Source organism: Neopsephotus bourkii, unplaced genomic scaffold, assembly GCF_033783945.1.
Source record: "Neopsephotus bourkii isolate Nb327-2 ecotype Australia unplaced genomic scaffold, CSIRO-AGI_Nbou_v1 NB_1655, whole genome shotgun sequence".
Classification (NCBI taxonomy): Eukaryota; Metazoa; Chordata; class Aves; order Psittaciformes; family Psittacidae; genus Neopsephotus; species Neopsephotus bourkii.
The window spans coordinates 767,217-787,396 of NW_026902129.1; the positions used below are offsets into that span (position 1 = coordinate 767,217).

Here is a 20,180-nt window from a genome sequence, read left to right on the forward strand (position 1 = left end):
GTCAGCAGCAAGCCTGCTCTTGGCTGCCGACAATTTTGGATGGGGATGGGGTGGGGGGAATTAATAAAAGTGAATAAATAAATCAATACAATCAGAGGTTTCGCCCACAATAAACCCTGCTGTGTCTTGGCCTCCAAACGTCCACACTTCCTCAGGCTCCTACAGGCAAGAGTGGAAAGACAATGCCCAGGACATAGGAGAAACCAAGGACGTGCTTTCCCCCAGATGCTTCTCTGAAAGCCAAGGAATCTTAGGAGATACCCTGCCTTCTTCCTGACAACACACTCATGCCCCTGCTTTAGTTGATTGCTCTTGGCAGAGGAGATGCTGTCTTCTTAAGTCTTAAGGAAAGGAAACATGACAAGAGTCTCACATGCACCAGAAAGCTGGAAAATTAAAATGCTGACACTTGGATTTGGAGTAGAACCAACAGGCACAGTCACCCCTGCTCAGAGCCAGAGTCCTCCCTTTCCATGCACCCCAAACCCAGACATTCAGAGGATCTGAACAAGAACCAAGACACCTTATGGCACCCGAAACACAATAGCAGTTTAATATAAACTGCTGCAGAAGTTCTCCAAAGTGAGCAAGGTGTTAAGCAACCCTTGTTTCCCCCTCCAGTCCTCTGATAAATCACAACACAAAACCGAAAGTGTTCTCATAAGGTGGGCAAATTGGTTACTGACTGCAACGTAACGCAGGATTTTTACCGTGTGTCAAAGCAAAGCATGAGATGCCAACCCAGGTCAATATCTCCTGATCATTCACGTAAGGGAAGAGAGAGCTTTTGTGCCAAAACCAGCTCAAAAACATATTATTCCTCCAGTAAAGTGTGTGACTTTGCAGTCACACCATAAGTCACAGGACCCAACTTCATTCAAAAGCCTACCATTACCCCAGCTGTGCCACAAGACAGCCATATGTTACCAAAATAATGAGTATTATTGGTAGTGAGGGTGGTTTGTGGATGATTTGGGGTGATTTATTTGTGGATGATTTATTGTGGATGGTTTTGGAAATGAAGGGAAAGCACAGCAGCTGTAAAATGAGACTGCAGCAAGGGAGGTAAGAGGTAAGCCCCATTCCTGATTCCCACACTCCTTACCTTCATAGCAGGGAAACAGCCTCCTCCCATTGGGCTGCAGGTTGGGGGGAATGATGTTGCAGAAGCCATGGGGCAGGATGTACTCTGTCTCGTAGTAGATGTTCTTCCAGCGGTGAGCACACGCCTGCAGAGATCACATCACATTGGTTATTGACCCAGAGCCACAGGAGAGCCCTCAGACCTAGGCAGAGCACGTGTGAACAGGACCTCTCAGCCTTGACATTGTTGTCCTCTCCATACATCCCACTCCTCCAAGATAAAGCATCTCACCTTCTGCAGCTTATGACACTGCTGACCTGACAGCTCAGCCTTCACGTGTGTGTGTGACTGGAAAACCACAGATCTCAGAACAAGACAGAGCCCATGCCAGGTATTTCAAGATCTCTCACTGTGTGAATCCTCACAGCTAGTGAAGTTTTTCTAACCCACAACACAATAACAGAACACAGCCAAGCCAGAAAACAGGGAAAAACAGGAATAAAGACGTTGAGAATACACATAGGAGGATCAGAACAGATGTTAAGACTCAGGTTACTAACACCGTTTTTAGAAGGTTGTCCCACCAGAGGATGAGTGAGTCAAAGGCTTGTCTTGCTGGGAAAAGCAGCTCTGTTTCTGCTGACAGAAGAGCTGGGCCTTGCTTACTGGTAATGAACTTCAGTGAAAATACCAGAGATTTTGTAGCAACAGGAGTACAACATCAGTCAATGTACAGATGAGCTGCAAGGATGGAGGTGCCTTTCCCTTCATAGTGAAGACTAAGATCACCCTGCAAAGCCATACCTACACCAGTCTCACCAGGACACTTGCTCAGTACAGCTGCCTCACACAGGCATACATACAAGCAATGTGGAGCCTGGTTCACACCTTCCCATTTGCTGCAAACAATTAACACGGCATTGCTGCCAGAAAAGCTGTAAGTTGCCTGATACTCACAGATTTGTTGGAATGAAAGGAAATTAAATGAGAAACAGCAAAGGCTTTGAACTTGAGCACATGCCGGGCCATATCTCCAGCTGGTCTAGAGTTACTGAAGTCAGTGCAGATGTGTTAATTTATATCATTTAAGGCTGCATCCCATGCAGACAGAGCAGCCTCTATATTACAGAACATCCCCTCCACATACTTCCAACTTTTCCTAGTAACTTTGCATCAGCCCCCTTCATGATCCCCACATTTGACCCTACCCTCCCCACACAAGACACCCTCTCTTTTCCTTCCTTTTGTGCTACCCCACTTTTCTGCCTCCACACCTCAGAGCTGCTCATGGGAGCATCCCAACATCGTTAAAACATATATCCATAAGACATGCACAGTTGTGTCACCTATTTAGTACAGAATCACAGATTGGGTTTGGTTGGAAAGGACCTTAAAACTCATCCAGTTCCAACCCCCTGCCATGGGCAGGGACACCTTCCACTAGTGCAGGTTGCTCCAAGCCCCTGTGTCCAACCTGGCCTTGAACACTGCCAGGGATGGGGCAGCCACAGCTTCTCTGGGCACCCTGTGCCAGCTCCTCAGCACCCTCACAGGGAAGAACTTCTGCCTAAGAGCTCATCTCAATCTCCCCTCTGTAAGGTTAAAGCCATTCACCTTCTCCTGTCCCTACAGGCCCTTGTCCAAAGCCCCTCTCCAGGTTTCTCGTAGCCCCTTTAGACACTGGAGCTGCTCTACGGTCTCCCCAGAGCTTTTTCTTCTCCAGGATGGAGAAACACAACTTTCAGCTTGTCTGCATAGGAGAGATGCTCCAGTAAAGGACCTGGGAAATATACTATCCACCAGGATACTCAACATTCAATCCAGCAGTCAACACAGGTCCCTTCCCCTATATTTAACCCCAGAAAGACACAAAATTGTAATACTTTAACTGAAACAGCAAAACCAGTTGTGCAGAAGCCTGCTCTGCTGTTAGCAGTGCTGCACTTGGAGTTTGGTATTTATGACTCTGCTGACTCCCAGTTCTCAAGGAGAAGTACATGTCTTCTGAAGATGGCTCTCATGGAGGGACTCTGGGAGCCATGGAAAGCTCTGCACCACACTGTGGTGGATGCTTCTGAAGGCACTCTGCTCAACAGCCAAAAGCATTTGAGGAGTCCTGCAAAGAGCAGCTTGGGGACTCCTTTATGTGCTTTAAGGAAGCTCAGTTATGATTTTAATCCCATGCACCACCCATGCAAGTTTCAACAGCAACAAAAAAGCAGCACACAAAATGCTAGTTTGCAGAGTAACCAGGAAATAGTTTCCCTCCTGACAGATGTGTGCTGCGAGCACAAATACATGCACAGCCCTCTTAAAGGCAGCCCCATAAAGACACATACCATTAAAGTGACAGTCAAGTCAACCCCAACTCCAGATACAAAATCAAACGGAAACAGAGCAAGAGTATTTTTTTAAATTATGGAAGCATAAATACAGGATTGTGACATAAAATGTCCAGGAATTTACAATATCTTGGAAACTGCAAGGGACTCACATAAATTAACCTCCTAATCTCTCCCAAAGGAGCAGAAATAGCAGAGATGGGGAGAGCAGCAGCAGCAATTCATCACAAGTAGGAGGCTTTGCGCAGGAGTGAGGTGCAGAGGCCAAGAGAGATAGAACATAAAGAGACAAAGAAGCTGCTGCATAGGAAGTACATTCACAATCAGCTGGGGGCTGCAGGCTCAATACAGCAATTCTGGGCACACCTAATCTGCTGGGGTTTGGTTCTGGGGTTGTTTGGGGTTTGTTAATGATCACTTTCCTGTGCCTTCAGCATTCTGTGTATTGAGGCATGCTGCATTCCACCACTGACTGCCTGAGCCTGTGGACAGCTCATAGCCATCACTCCAAGCGATGAGCTCCACCTCTGTTACCTCGGAGGGGCTTCCCCAGACTCCCCCAAGCCACAGCTGCAGGATCTGACATTTTCCCAATAGAGAGGATTTACAGCAGCTCCTCTTCCCCACACAAACCTCCTTTCTCTGCAGCCAGGAAGCCAGCACATCTGTCTCCCTGCCATGGCTCCTCCACAGCTGCTTTCAGTTCTTTGGCCTTCCCAACACCGTTTAGCTGGATTACAGTACACAGCCCCTGAATTGTTCGGTGTTGCTGAGGCAAGGTGATGTGCTACCAAAGGTGGACACAGCCTTCTCTGGCACATGCCCAGAGAGCTCTTGGGAACAGGGATGAGTCACCTGAATTTGATGCTGTGGAGAGGGTTATTCTGTGAGGTTTTCTCCCCTCCCTAAGGTGATTACAAACAATTAACAGTTTATAACCCCCCTTTTTTTTGATGCAGGTGAGCCCCTGTGCAATGACAAAGCCATCACAACACTTTGATGCTCAGCAGCTGCTGCCAGGGCACAGCCTCTGGCTCTACCATGGCATAGGAGAGAAAGGATGCAAACCCTTGAAGGGGATGTGCCAGCAGTGTGTGCTTGCAGCCCAGAAACCAACCGTGTGCTGGCTGTATCCTCAGAGCTTGAGCAGCACGTTGAGAGAGGGGATTCTCCCCTCTGCTCTGGTGAGACTCCTGCTGCTGTCCTGCATCCAGCACAAGAGGGATGTGGAGCTGTTGGAGCAAGTCCAGAGGTGGCCATGGAGATGCTGGAGCAGCTCTGCCCTGGAGCCAGGCTGAGAGAGCTGGGCTGGGTCAGCCTGGAGAAGAGAAGGCTCCTTAAGGGGAGACTGTAGAGCAGCTCCAGTGCCTAAAGGGGCTACAAGAAACCTGGAGAGGAGCTTTGGACAAGGGCCTGCAGGAACAGGACAAGGGGGAATGGCTTTAACCTGACAGAGGGGAGACTGAGATGAGCTCTTAGGCAGTTCTTCCCTGTGAGGGTGCTGAGGCCCTGGCACAGGGTGCCCATAGAAGCTGTGGCTGCCCCATCCCTGGCAGTGTTCAAGGCCAGGTTGGACACAGGGGCTTGGAGCAACCTGCTCTAGTGGAAGGTGTCCCTGCCTGTGACAGGGGTTTGGAACTGGATGAGCTTTAAGGTCCCTTCCAACCCAAACCAGTCTGAGTTTCTATGGTTCTGTGAAATAAACTGCTTCTGGGCAAAGCACATGGAGGTCTCTACTGATGGCAGACATTGCATTACCACAGCCTAATGAACAGGCAATTTCAAAACTACAGATGCTTTTCTCTTTTAACACCCAACACAGGCTTTGCACCGTAGGAAAATCAACATAAGAGACCCAGGCCTGACTCCAGAGGCCAAGTGCCCCACCTGAATGCACAGTCCTTATAGAGCCCTCTGCTGACTCCTGTCCAAACAAGGTACTTTTGAATGTGCCACTGTCAGACCACTTCTGGTTTGCTCTTTCCTAGGAGGCATCTGGCTTTGCTGCAGTGATGGGGTTTTCTACAGACACACACACAGAGTCCCTAAATGTGCCAGTAAGTCAACCAACTGCTTAAAACGAAAAATAGCAACACCTGATATAAAACCAGTCATAACAGATGTGGCAGGTCTTTAGGAAGACCAAGACTGTGGCTGATCTCCAAACGATAATGCACTGTTCCCAGCTCTTCTCCCAAGAAAGTAAAATGAGGACTTTTGCCGCTGCAGTTTGGAAAGAGCTGGCAATCTCAGCTCTGCTATTGCAGCACTTAGATTAATGCAAATATTGACTGACAGCATACCCAGGGGCAGAAGCCACAGAACTTCTTTTAGCTAATCTCACTTCATCATTTGTTTAAATCCTCATTGCTTTTCTGTTCAGTCCCTCACACAAACATAAAACCCCAGTTCAGCAACATCGTGGCCCAACATGGGCTCAAACACAATCTGTTTTTAACTGAACACGAGCTAAAGCCTCCCCTGCACCTCCTCACCTCCCCTACCACCCGTTCCACTGAAGCCGGTTCTCTTACAAGGCAACAGGGAAGGCTGATAAGACAGATATTGCAGCCACTAAGGGTTTTCAAAGCAAAAGCAACAACTTCTTTGTACATTCCACAGCTAAACTGTGGGACTAACACAGGATGTGAATATTTCACATGGGTTTAAAAGGCAACTAACTGTAATCCATCCAGGGTTATTGATCAGAAAAATACCACCCTGACTTAAAGGAACCCCTTAAAGAGGTGCAGAAAATAGAGCTGTAATGTCTGACACTATACATATATAGGTATATATGTACTCTCTCCTAACTGCAGGGAATCACTCATGAGAGTTTGCTGGTAATTTCAGTAAAAAGCTAAATTGCAGCAGATATGGCTGCAAACCCACATTCAGACATGTCCCATCTGAACAGCAGTTTCTCACAGGGGCTTCCAAGAAGAGCTGCATTTAAAAGAAATCCTGATCTTACAAATTAGAAGAGCACGTGTACAAAAACAATCTGCTTATGGGAAAGCCATGAATCTTTTTCATTTAGAAATTACCTCAAAACAGACAGTAACAATGTTCTGAAACAAACAGGTATTTTCCATCCATGATGGAATCCTTATGCCTTCATTCCAAGCTCTGTCAACACACAGGTGTGCACAGATGTGTAATTAGTAGTTTAAGACAGAGCACTTTGGCAACAAATTGCAAGAAGAATTAGATATTTAAACATCCTCAAGCATGCAGACATGATCTACTTGGTGAGAGCAGTATAATTTTGTCAGAGGGCTGGTTTAGATTCCCAGGCTGGTTTGGGTTGGAAGGGACCTTAAAGCTCATCCAGTTCCAACCCCCTGCCATGGGCAGGGACACCTTCCACTAGTGCAGGTTGCTCCAAGCCCCTGTCTCCAACCTGGCCTTGAACACTGCCAGGAATGGCGCAGCCACAGCTTCTCTGGGCACCCTGTGCCAGCACCTCAGCACCCTCACAGGGAAGAGCTTCTGCCTAAGAGCTCATCTCAGTCTCCCCTCTGTCAGGTTAAAACCATTCCAATTCTCCTGTCCCTACAGGCTGTTGTCCAAAGCCCCTCTTCAGCTTTCCTGTAGCCCCTTTAGGCACTGGAGCTGCTCTACGGTCTCCCCTTAAGGAGTCTTCTCTTCTTCAGGCTGAACCAGCCCAAGCTTACTCTGAGTAAACATATAGATCAGGATATCCCTTGAAAATACAAATCACGCTAGCATGAATGCCTTAATTTTCTGCTCTGCTGTACCTGTTTGTAGTACATTTTATTTATGCCCTTCTTTCCCCTCCTCCTCTGGTACTGCACCCATTTAAAACATCCATGTAAAGCAGAGCATCGGCTGGCCCCTGTAGCACTGGCAAGCTGTACACAAAACGAGACAATCAGATAAAAAAACCACAGTACTTACCATTGCAGGGAAGTACCAAAACCACCTGCTCCCCACGGGGAAGTTGGTGTGCAAGGGCTTGGGGCGTATTTGGACTCTTGAGTACATAGTAGAATGCCTTTGAATGAAGCAGCTTTACCTACTGCCTTTACATAGGTCATTGACACAGTAATTACTGCACAAGATCTTTCTCACTACCAGCTTTGTGACAGTTTGATGTCATGTACCAGGGCAATCCCTTACCCCATTGGAAAGATGGGGTCATAGTGGAAGTTTCCAACTCCCAAACAGCAGTGTTTAGAGTTAGATTGTTGTCAGAGCTGGATACTAGCCTGAAAATTGCCTGCCACCCATACTGTGCACAGTATTTCACTGCAATATGCTTACATTTCAGTTAACATTCCTGCAGACAGGTTCACTCAGGAGACAGTCAAAATCCAATTGCAGATGTAAATGCAGACAACTATTGATCACAAAATAACCATGTATTTTAGAAAGGTTTCTGCTCAGCTCCCCTTATGATTATCTTTTTCCAGCACAGGAAATGCTTTGCAAAGATAAATTCCACATCGTAAGGATCACATCTGCTCTCCTTGACCTGTCTACGTGCATGGCAACCGTATCAAAGACAACAAGGCCACCCACACACAATCAAGTCATCTCTACTCACAGCTCTAATGCATCGTTAATGGAAAATTGATATACATAAAGGAAAAATATCACCACAAAGACTCATCTTACATTTTTCAGTGTGAGTTCTGACATGCAATGCCTGCACTTGGGGAAAGTGGATGCATACATGTTCCAGACATAAACTCAGAGAAGCGACCAGAAGAACAAACTAGCAGGTACCTCCCAGACAAAGTTCTATTTATTCGGTTCAAAGATTTAATCCCTCAGATTTAGGAGGGAGCCCCTGGGTGACACAAGTCAGGTGTGGCAGCTTTGAAGTCCTCCCTCTATAAATAAAGCTTCCTGGCTAGGGCTCACTTTTCCTTCCGCTTTAAGGAAGAGAGTACAGAATTTGTTGCCTGTAAAGCTGGACTCTTTCAGTCGCTGCCGAGCACATTAATCCTGATGTGTTTAGCATAGGAGTCAGACAGCAGCAGCAGTTCTAATGAGATCAAAGGAAAGAATGGACTTACCAGCACGCTTCCACCAGCCTTCGGCTGTCTAGCCAGGCTCACACCCATCCATTCGTCATCTCTGTCTTCTTTGCAGGTCTTGCCACAGAGCATGCCCCGAGAGTTGCCTACAGAAAGAGGGCAAAGACAGCAAGGCAGAGACATGAGTTTTAAATACCCACCAAAGAATCCTTGCAAGAAAAGGGACTGCCCATCAAACATCCACCTCACAGTGCATTTCTTTTCCCTTTCAGCCTGATTATTAGCTCCTGTACACATTAATCGCAACAATACTCTTACTAGGCACCATACAAATACATAGAGGAACAGTGAGTAGCTATCACAGCATGTCCACACTCTACTTCAATAAACCTTCCAACTGAATTCAGTGGGAGAGACGTGGAAGTGCCTGCAGAATGCAATCAAAGCAAATTACTCTTGAAAAAGAGAGATCTGGGCACTTAAAAAAAAGACAACTGAAACCTAAATCTGCAGTATTCATGAGTCCATGACAGACAGTTTACATTACAGTAGCTGGGCAAATCAAACTTAGCCAAAGCACTGTTTTAACACACCTAAGCATCATAAAAATAAATCCTGCTTGCCTCAGTCATGGAAAGATGAACAATACTAACATGCCTTTTCTATAGGCAGAGAAAGCAACACCACACCTCACCATGAGAAACAAAACATTAAAAGGCTTCAATTTCCTCCATCAGAATCAAGCATAAGGTTTTAGATCAGAGTTTTACTTTAGGACTCCACCTTCCCCTGACTGAAGACAGTACATGAGGGAAAACAAAGTCAGTCCTAATCCTGCACAACAGTGTACAAGCATGGTTCTTGCTGAGAAACTTATTTCCTGTAGCACAAAAAAAAAAGCAAACCCAAGGAATTATGTGCTGCATGACGAGGGAACCCACTGATCTCCACGTTGCTGATTACAGCAGCACACATTACAAGACCACCATAACACAGCAGCGCTTCCAAGCCCTCACTCACCAATACGCTGCAAAGTCACACTGAAGCAGGTAGAGAATAGACAGCAACTTGGGATAAGAAGGGAAAACCCCATCTTTGCCTGGTTAATCACTGGAGAGAGCAAATGGGGCCACTGAGAGGACACCAGCACCTGTGGGATGCTATTCCATAATGCTGAAGAGGATATAACACTTTTACTACCAGTGCTTAAAATCCATCAGGGGAGGCTGGCAAATCCCTCTCAATGTCTTGGAGCCTCTTCAATCGCGAGCCATTTGGATTGGTGGTTTTTTGGTTCTCCCTTTCTCCCTCCCCCAAGCATCATAATTACCCACCTCGCCCCATATCCAGCTCGGTGCATCTTCTGTCAGGGTTGGTATGGACTCGACATTTAAACACTGCTCCTGGGGACTGAACAGAGGTGCTGTATTTAGATTCTGCCTTGGGAGCGCCAACCAAGACCCTGGAAACCAAAAGCAAAGTAACAAGTAATTAATTTCAGGAGAAGAGACAGAAATGAGCAAACAACCAACAGCAAGGTTCACATTGCCAGAGCTTCCCCAGCAAAAGGATTTTTCTCAGCAGCCTTGTGAAACGATGACATTGATTCAAACTGAAAACACCACGCACAATAAAGGCATTTTCCCCCAGTGAAGCCACAAATACTTTAACAAGTTAAATTTCCATTAGGATTGTAACACATTTAAAGTAACCCACACACACACCCTGCCCCCTGAAAGCATTTAGGAAGGTATTAGATGGACAACAGCAGCTGCACCTATTTTTCCTAAGTTTTAGCTACATCCCTATCAGCCCAAGAACTAGCACAATACACGCACCCACAAGAGGATGGAATCTGAACCTGCGTGCTTGCCACCCAGCCAAATATTAATAAGCTTGTTTAGGAAGTTGAGGCACCCCATGCTCAGAACATTTCACGTAATCACAACCTTAAAGAACAACAGCAAAAACCCCAACCAGCAACACAGGAGCAAACCTCTTCCATGATGCACTGCTACCGACCAACATTTACCATTAAGGCTATGAAGGCTGTTTATCCCACATGAGAGCTGGTGCCTCTGTGAGGAACCAATGCACAGCTCTGACCATAGGGTTCCTTAACGTACCCTTGAAAGATGATGAACACTTCTTAATCACTTGTGTTTTGATCCAGTTAACTGTTCAGCAAGCTAGCAGCTACTTGTGCTCTAAGGGATGCTTTTTGAGTAGGATTACAGGGGAAGCACTAGTATTAAGGGAGCCCTTATTATGCCTCCTCATTAAAGGGACAATCTTTCCCACCTGGTTGTGAGCCAGGATCTGGGCACACAAGGATGAGGACAGAGGTGAAGTAGAAGGAATGCACTCTAGGCAGGATGGTGCAGAGCACCAGGTTGTTTAGTGGCAGTTCTGCCGATGCTCTCACACTGTGAGGGCAGGGCAGAGTTTCTGCAGGTAACAACGTCCTTGCTGAAGTTAAGCCCAGGGCTGGAAGTAAAGGCAACCATCTCTAAAGGGCTAAGCCTCCGGCACTCATATGTGTGGATCCAGGCTGATACTTGGGAGGCAGCAGCAGCTCAAGGAGATGCTTCTCTTGGTTTAGCCACTAAAGGGGTAAAGAGCTACTGGTGCAAAGTCAGCCCTCATGCACAGCCCACCCACAGCACAGATGGACAACCCAGCACCAGCGCCAGAATGGAAGCTTTCCCTCTTTTCAACAGTTTTCCCTTCATCCTCCAATTTGAAGTTCCATTCCCAGTCACCACCCATCATCACCATCCCAGCACACACAGGGAGACCCAAGGCACAAGGCATGCACCTATACAGGGTCAACCTCAGCTACCTGGAAAAGCTGCTCCTGCATCAGAGTCTGGTCTACACCAAACAGCAACACATCTCCACCCCCTGGAAACTGTCCTGTGGCACTTGGAAATGTATTTACAAAAAGAAGAGGAAAGCCCTACATTAAATGACCATTTTCTCCATTTCACATGCTAACCTGTATCATTTTGAGAAGTTAGATGGGGCTGCACTCTACAACACACGTGTTTTCACAACTGCAAAGAATTAATTCTGAAATACTTAAATTGCTAAAAACTACAAAGCCTGCACACATTTGGGAGCGAGTGCAAAGGAGCCTGAAATAATAGCTCCAAATGGAAATCCCACTAGGCAGGCAGCAGGCAGAAAATCAAATGCCAATCATTTCATTTACACAGGCGATGAATGCATGTCATTCACTTATTGACATTCATGAGGTCTAACAAAAATAAATAAGGGGGGATATTACTAGCTTAAAGAGTTGCAGGTTCAAATTGCAAATGGCAAGAAACTGTTTCTATGACCTGTTAGAACAATAAGATAACGTAGGCCGCACTGACCTCCGGTTTAAAAGAAGCTTTGCCTAACCTAAGAAAAGTAAATATGATTCAGCAATTAGTGCACATGATACCTTGGGTTGCAGAATGCAAGATGGAGATGAAGGAGCCTACATTACAAAGACTCTTCAGGTCTCTTTAAACAGCTGAATGGGAAAAATTGATTATGAATGACTCAAGTAGGCTACTGGCACAGACAATATTGCTGCCTTGAGCAAATATGCCTTTTGAAAAGAAAACGTCTGCTGCCATTTCTGCATATGGATTGAGTAGAAGGAATTGGTCAGTAAAGGCAATCGGTGATGTGTCCCAAAGCAAATCTATTTTGGATTGTCCTGAATGTCCATACATTCAAATTTGGTATCTCACCTACATCACACACTGTGTCATCTTAGGATCTTGCCTCGTGCTTTCATTCTTGCACCTAGGTCCCAGCAAGTGAAACATTCAGAGATCTGCTGTTCCATCTGGCATGATAAAGTACTGGGGACTAAACCAACATGAGAAGCAGTAGGCAGAGGCCGTTTAACCTTCTCCTCTTGCATTTAAACTCACGCACTCAAGGACAAACGCCCTCATCTGTACAGAGACAACTACACAGCTCTGTGGCTAGAAACCATCACATTTCAGCAGCAGCCAACATTAAAGGATGAGAAGCTTTCCTAGCCACAGGGGAATCCACACCTCCTGACAATTATTTCCTGCAGAGCAGTGGCTATCACTTTGCTGGTGATTGACCCTTGGGACATACAGATTTGGAAATTACGAGCTGCATTTAGCAGAAGGAATAGTGAAGGGAAGCGTCGAGCTGACCGATGGCATGGAGAGATGCCAAGCACATTAAGCATCAGCCTCCAGCATGCCAGCAGCGATTAGGCAATCACAGCTCAAGGACTGGGGAGTGTAGGTACCTCACCTCACCGTAATGTTAAGTGGTAGAGGAGTAAGTCTTTAAATATCCAGCTGATTTCAGAAGCAGCACCAGCACAGCCCAGCTGAGTTTATTCCCTTCAGAGAGGTCTCTGTCACTGGCTAAGCCCTTGAAACAAAAAACCCAGTGGTTCATCCATTACGTGCAGAGCAAGAAACAGGAGGGCTGTTATCTGGATGGCAGATGGATGACCTGTGACCAACAAGGTCAAGCCCTAACTCACCAAAACACCACGGCAGCATCTAAAGCATCACTACATCATTCATGCAACACAGCATCGTTAATGCAACACCCACCCTCCACAGGGTCAGCCTGTTCCTGCACCTTCCTTCTGGTTGCACACAAAGTACAATCATGCTAAAGGGGGATACCAGAAATCTGGGGAGGGGCTTTGGACAAGGGCCTTAGGGACAGAACAAGGGGAATGGCTTTAACCTGACAGAGGGGAGATTGAGATGAGCTCTTAGGCAGAAGTTCTTCCCTGTGAGGGTGCTGAGGCACTGGCACAGGGTGCCCAGAGAAGCTGTGGCTGCTCCATCCCTGGCAGTGTTCAAGGCCAGGTTGGACACAGGGGCTTGGAGCAACCTGCACTAGTGGAAGGTGTCCCTGCCTGTGGCAGGGGTTGGAATGGGATGAGTTTTGAGGTCCCTTCCAACCCAAACCAGTCTGTGATTCTATGCACTAACAACACATATTGATCGGCCTGAGGTGCAGAACAGCCTTCATTATTTCAGCAGCAGTGCAATCCAGTGAAGAGCAGGGCCGAAGGAATGAAGCAACAGCACAGAAACCAGACTCATTTCTTATTGTAAAACTAACAGCAGGACACCGTGCAACTAAACTGACTCCAGTGCTTTGTCGTGCCAGATCACGTTGCCAGAAAGGATAAAACTGTTACCCTGGACTTGCTGTGGGATTTGGGGGTGTCAGCTAGAAAGAGGCACAGGGAGAAGAAAAGAGAGAGATAAAAGTAGCATTTCAAAAAAGAACAGTAAGAAATGTTACATTATTAACATTTTTTAATGGGGTAAAAATTGACATTTGTTTCTTTTTAAGCTGTCTGGGGTGGTTTCTTGCTTGTTACTTGAGTCTTTACTCCAAGCTTCAAAATTACATCCAGAGAACAGAAGCACTTCAACTTGTCTCTGCTCCAAATGCGAGCAGCCACCTGGTTCCTTACTCAGCTGAAAAAGGCAATGACGGGGAACTGGGTAAACCTTTCAGGATTTACAGCCATAAAACCCGCTTAAGGAAGGAAAAGGAGACATTGTCAGAAGTACAATAACCTCAGCACATCTGTGATGACAAACTTTCCTTGAGACGAGAAGTGTGCAAAAACAACTCCTAAATGGAAGCATTGCCACAATTAACTGTTTCAGACAAGTCAAAGGCACTGATTTAGTCCATCACAATGGAGGCTGAACACCCATGCTCCAATATAATTTCTGTGTCAATGGCTGTGTGGCAGCCTAACTATTCACATTTATCTGGGGTAATATTTTAAGCCAAATATTTCTCCTTCCCCCTTTCTTTCCTCCTGCAAGAACACTTGGCTTATATAAATCCTCAGGAATCGCCAAGCCCTGAATCAGTTTACTGGAAGCCTGCAGGCCTATGTAGGTAATATAGGCAGGTGCCTTTGTGGTGTTGGAAAACAGCTGAAACACTGAAGAACCTGGTCATACAGATACCATTTCAATATCAATCAGTGACTATATATACAGACACACTGATAGGTAGACACACACCAGCACACGGACAAGCTACTGGGAATAACACACTCTCATGATCAGAAGTGCATTAGGTGACTATCAGGCCCTCGGGGAATAAAGAGCAAGGAGCTCTTGAACTATCACAACAACACCCTGAAATGCTTAAGAACATATTAACACATTAAATAATGTTAGATAGGCAGGAGCCCTATCAGCCTCAGATATGATCAACCACATTTTTGCAGGCTCACATAGTGCACAGCTCACCAGGCAAGCTGTGAGTGCCCAGAATATCACTGTCTGAAGTTAACTTAGCTGAACCAGTGCCCATTGTGCAATATTGGCCAAACAGACTCGAGGAAACTGAAATCATAACTCTTCTTTGGGTATATAAAAGCTACAAAGGGAAGAAGAAAAAGGGCACACAAACCCAGGGAATAACTCTACAACTACTAACAGGAGGTGTATGCTACAATGGGTTGAATAGAAAACATTTTTACTACATACATCAGACTTCAGCCTTTCCCCAGAATATCACATTTACAAGAGAATGGGAGGACATGGAATACAAATTACCCACTACAAGCCAGTTAAGGAAATAGCTCTATAGCTACATCTTTGCACATGAAAGCTTCAACACACAAAAATCTGTCAAATCTGAAAAAAAGGCATGAATTTTACTAAGCATTTCCCACTGAACTCATCCAATAAACTGGGGTTGTATCTTGTGTTTCAATACCCTGCAAGTGGTAACCAGTTTAAACTTGAAATCAGAGATTTGATGCTCCAAAGGGACGTATAAGATTCTGTACAGTATAAATATGGTTTAAAACAGTACTATATAATCCTTGACCTCTAGTCTAAGATGCATGCGCACATTAAGAGCACAGCTGTGGAAAGCAAACTGGAATCAAGGACAGGATAAAAAACATCACCCAGACTTCTTATCCCAGCCTCTGCTGGGCACAGGGTTTTAAAGCACCCATGAAAACTAACTCCACAGCTCCACAATGAAAAGAGGAGCTTCTCCATCAGCAGTGACAATCAAGCCCTCATGATTTTGGACAATGACAATGCTAACCATTTAAAGACCTGTTAACCCTTTCAGGCGATAGGGCTAGCAACTCTTTTATTGAAGACCACTTCATGATCTTAGATACTTGTTTATTCCTGGGTGCAGAGAGCCAGGGCTCCATTCTTCCATGCAGAAGCTCCATTTTCACAAAACTGAAGGTTGCAGAACTGGCATTTTTACTTCCAAACGCCAGATTTCTTACAGATGCCTGCCTTCAGATGGATGCCCAACACTGCTGTTCTGGTGTCACTGCCAAACAAAGTGGGATGCCTGGGAGACTCCCCTCCCTAGTTCACCTCCCCATCCAAACTTAAAATCCCAGGTGCTATCTGCAGACAATTCCTGTTATTGATCAGCATGACAGACACCTTCACAAGGAGCAACAAATCATTCCAGTTCCACCCCACCACTAGACCAGCATCTCATTTGCACCACTGTGCATCCCCAGCAGTCTGTGTGGAACACAAGTCGCTTTCAGCCTCTGCATCCTCTGTTGGTTCCTGCCCCAAGTTAAGCATTGCTTTAACTGAGAGCTTTTCTTCTCCCAAAGTGCCTTTCCTCTATGAAGTCTTCTGATAAGTCCTTAGAAAATGAATGCTCCGTGAAAGCCACTATGGAGCAGGGCAGAGCATACAACTGCTCGAACTAAAGGGTGTGAAAGAAATTCATTTTTAAAGAACTGGACGCCAGCATGAATACATTTATTTATATCACAGTGCTCCACAGTTCCAACATCAATAGCTGAGCGATGGGGCCGTATCTCAGCGTTAAAGATAAAGCCAAGCTTTGTGGACGTTTATTGGCAGCAGCGGCTCCTGCTCACATTCAAAGTGCACCAGATGACATCGACTAGGTCCAATTAAGAGAAATCAGTTTTAATGCTAACAAAGAGCCTCTGACCCAGACAAGAGAGAGGCAGACTGCGTTCCAAGGCTCTTTTCACTGAACGGGAAAAACAAGCAGCTTGCCAGTTTGCATAATTTTTTGAGATGTAGACAAACTTTCTATCATCGTTCATTCTTGGCCGGTTGTAAGTTACACAGGCGTTTCCTCTGCGGCCCCCCACGCCAACAGCGGGCACTCGGAGGACGCAAACGCCGTCTGGTTCGGGAACGTCCTTCCAGCCGTCGGGGTTTCCTCGCTGGAGGTTACCGCTGCTAAAATTCCTCCCGTTTAACACGGCTCGACCCACCCTCCTTCAACCCCACGCGTTCGCTGTCACGGGGATCAGCTACTACATGCTTCCCGCAAGGACCACCACCGCCCGGGACAGCCAGCTCACGATGCCCGGGACGGGGCCCCCACCGACGTTAAAACACAGCACACAGGGGTGGGGGGGATCGTGAGGGATCCGGGCGACACCGGAGCGAATCCCCCCGCACACAACGGGCGCGGAGCCACAGCACCGCGCCTGCACACAGCGGCGGGGAACAGCCGTGTCCGGTCCCGCTTCCCGCGCTGAAGGAGATGCGCTGCCGCGGGGGAGCGCGGTACTCACCACCGCGTGCTGTCGTGGTAGTGCTGCAGCACCGAGTACCCGAAGAAGGAGCCGTTGGGACCCTGGAAAACCACGGGGCGACCCAGGTCCACGTTGTAGCAGCGCGCTAGGGACACCCACAGCAGCGCCCATAGCACCCGCGCCCCGCGCCGCCGCGCAGCCGCCGGCATCCTGCGAGCCCCCGGGGCGGCAGCCGCCCGTCCCGGCGCCGCTGAGCGCTGAGCCCCGGCCCGCCGAGCGCCGACTCCCAGGCGGGGCTGCCGGGCGCGGCGCTTTTGTGCCCGCCCCGCGGCTCCGTTCGGCTCCGCTCGGCTCGGCCCGGCCCCGCTCCGCTGCTCCGCTGCGCCCCGCGCCGCGACGCGCGGGGACTGCGCACCCCGTCCGCCCCGCTCCGCTGGCGCCCCCTGCCGGCTGCGGGAGGCTCAGGCCACGGGACCCGCCACAGCCGCACGCCGGCCCCGCCGGGGGACTCGATGCGCTCTCTCCGGCACCTGATAGCGGACACCTCCCTTAGCGGACATGCCCCCTCTCCCATAGAACAGCCCTGCGACTGCCGCTCGGACACGGTCCACCACCCTGGTTCCATTCTCACCAGCAACGCCGAAACAGCGACTGACCCTTGAGGCCCAGCGTCTAGAGGGAGAAGGGGGACATCGCAAAGCTGGGGTGCAGAAGAAGGCGTCGGAGGAGACCGATCTGCCTCCCACCACTTGGCTGGCACCACCAGCCTTTCCTTGGGACCAGGGTAGTGTAAATCCTTTCTTCTTCATGAGAGTACATCCAGGGTTATGAAGAAAACAGTTTCCAGTCCTATCTGTAAGTGGTGCAGTGCTCAGCATCAAATAAAAAGTCATTTATCAATAACTTCAGCCTTTAGTGTATGAGCAAACTGAAAGGACCGAAGAAGTTGTGAATGCCCCATCCCTGGCAGTGTTCAAGGCCAGGTTGGATGGCACTTGGAGCAAGGGGTCAGGGGTTGGAACTGGGTGAGCATTAAGGTCCCTTCAAACAAACCAGTCTGGGATTCTGTGATCAACGTGCTCATTAGAGCCCGGAGTGAGAACAGCAGAGCATTTACCCCCTATTAGCAGGGAGACTTATAACAATTAATGAAAATATTGTAATGGAGGGTTATAACTGTGCAATCAATATGGGTAAAATTAATCTGATTTAGGCAGAAAGTCAATATGCCGTGACAGAGCAAAGGCCACAAATGCCACATGATCCCATTAGCACTGCTGAGACAAATCCTCTGCCTTCTGAAGCAAGAAAAGCTAAGGCTTTTCAATTAATTACCCAAGCACTGGATGATGTATTTGACAGCATTAAAGGGAACACGGGCTAAAGCACAGGGGAAATGAGGGATTCATCCTCCTCCAGAAGGAGGAGGGAAGTGAAGCAGCTGGATGGGGTGAATGAAACTCCTCCTAACAGGACTCTGCAATGCAACTCACTCATAGGGTCGTAGAATCAATGAGGTTGGAAATGATCACCAAGTCCAATCATTCCCCCAGCACTGCCAAGGCCATCACTAAACCATGGTGCTGAGGGCCTCATCTACGTGGTTTGTGAACACTTCCAGGGACGGTGACTCCAGCACTGCCCTGGGCAGCCTGTTCCAATGCCTGAGCACCCTTCAGGGAAGGAATTGTTCCTCATCTCCATTTAAACCTACCGTGGTGCAGCTTGAGGCCGTTTCCTCTTCTCCCATCCCTTGTTCCTTGGGAGCAGAGAGCAGCCCCCTCCTGGCTCCATCCTCCTGTCAGGCAGTTGTAGAGCACGTTAAAGTTCCCCCTGAGCCTTCTCTTCTCCAGACTGAACCCCCCAGGTCCCTCAGCCATTCCCCATCACACTTGTGCTCCAGGCCCTGCACCAGCTCCGTTGCCCTTCTCTGTCCCCGCTCCAGCACCTCAATGTCTCTCTTGTAGTGAGGGGCCCAGAACTGAACACAGGATTCAAGCTGCATCCTCACCAGTGCCCAGCACAGGGCACGATCACTTATTTCAGCTGGAGGTACAGAACTGTGTCAGCTCCCCGTTCTTGGCAAGACTATCCAGAGAAAGGCTAGCAGTGCCATGCTTCCATCCACTCCTGTCTTTTAGTGCACATCCAAACACTGAAGTCATGTCACAATGCTTAATCCAAGAGGAATTCTGTCAGTCCGAGCAGAAACGGAAACTGCCTGCCTCAGTGGTGTAGGTCCAGCTGACAAAATCCTGGCATGCCATTTATGAACGCAATGGGAAGCATCCAATGCCAGTGACAAGGTAATAATAATGTACTGTTACATTAATATGACAATAGAAATAAGGGCCAAGAAGAAAATATAACCCACTGAATCTTGTGCCAGCCCTTTGCGAGGGAACCATTTGAACTAGGAATAGCTGGATCTGCATTTCTGTATCCCTGTTCTCATGGCTTGAGCTTCCCTGTTTGCATGATCTGGGGAGCTGCATGGAACCATCACTAAAGCACACCCTTGACAATACCTGACTTGTAGAGCTAAGGAAAACCAGAATGAAACAACACAATAATGTTCTGACTGTGCAAACAGAAAGAAACCAAATACATCAAATGGAAGAGGAATTACTTTTGCTAGGTAACATGTTCAGGTTATGTTCCCACTGGAAAACTCTCTGTTTCTTGCAGAGCTCTGGTAGAGCTTTCCAAACAGGTGGAGAATCCACAAAGTTTTGCCTGGGTGGAACATAGATCCAATGCAAATCTGAGGTGGTACAGAAGCTGGTGATTTAATCAAAAAACATTGTCTCCTAATAATAGCTAAAAGAATAGAGTGGAAACCCAGAATTTTGAAAGCCTAATATTCAAAAATCAATTGTCCCTTTTCAGGTATTTAAGGGATTTCTGTCCTTAAACTGCTCTGTTTCAGCAGCAATCCAGTTATTTAGTGACCCAGCCTCACCATTTGCCTATCCCCTTGAAAACTATGCACTAACATTGCACTGAAACACTTGCCCTGGCTTTCAATACTGGGCTGTATTTCAGCCTGATTTACGGTCAGTTTGTGCCCAGATGAAAACATATCATATAATGTAAAACATATTTATAAAGCATTTATCATATGCTGCATACCAGTCTCTGAAGGAGCCAAGATCTGAGCCAAGTCAAAGGAAAAATCCATTTTTCCCCGTTTG

The 20,180-nt window shown here is 47.3% G+C and overlaps 1 protein-coding gene across 1 annotated transcript in view; it reads right to left on the bottom strand.

The window, feature by feature from the left end:
* ITGA9 (integrin subunit alpha 9) overlaps window positions 1-17,281 on the bottom strand; it is a 214,367-nt gene extending 197,086 nt beyond the window's left edge. The window contains exons 1-4 of the mRNA XM_061375024.1: window positions 17,026-17,281; window positions 9,767-9,894; window positions 8,472-8,578; window positions 1,106-1,229 (exon numbers count right to left, since the gene is read on the bottom strand). Of these exons, the coding sequence (XP_061231008.1) occupies window positions 1,106-1,229; window positions 8,472-8,578; window positions 9,767-9,894; window positions 17,026-17,195 (529 nt within the window). The 5' untranslated portion in view covers window positions 17,196-17,281. The remainder of the gene's footprint in view (window positions 1-1,105; window positions 1,230-8,471; window positions 8,579-9,766; window positions 9,895-17,025) is intronic.
* Between the last annotated feature and the right edge of the window lie 2,899 nt (window positions 17,282-20,180).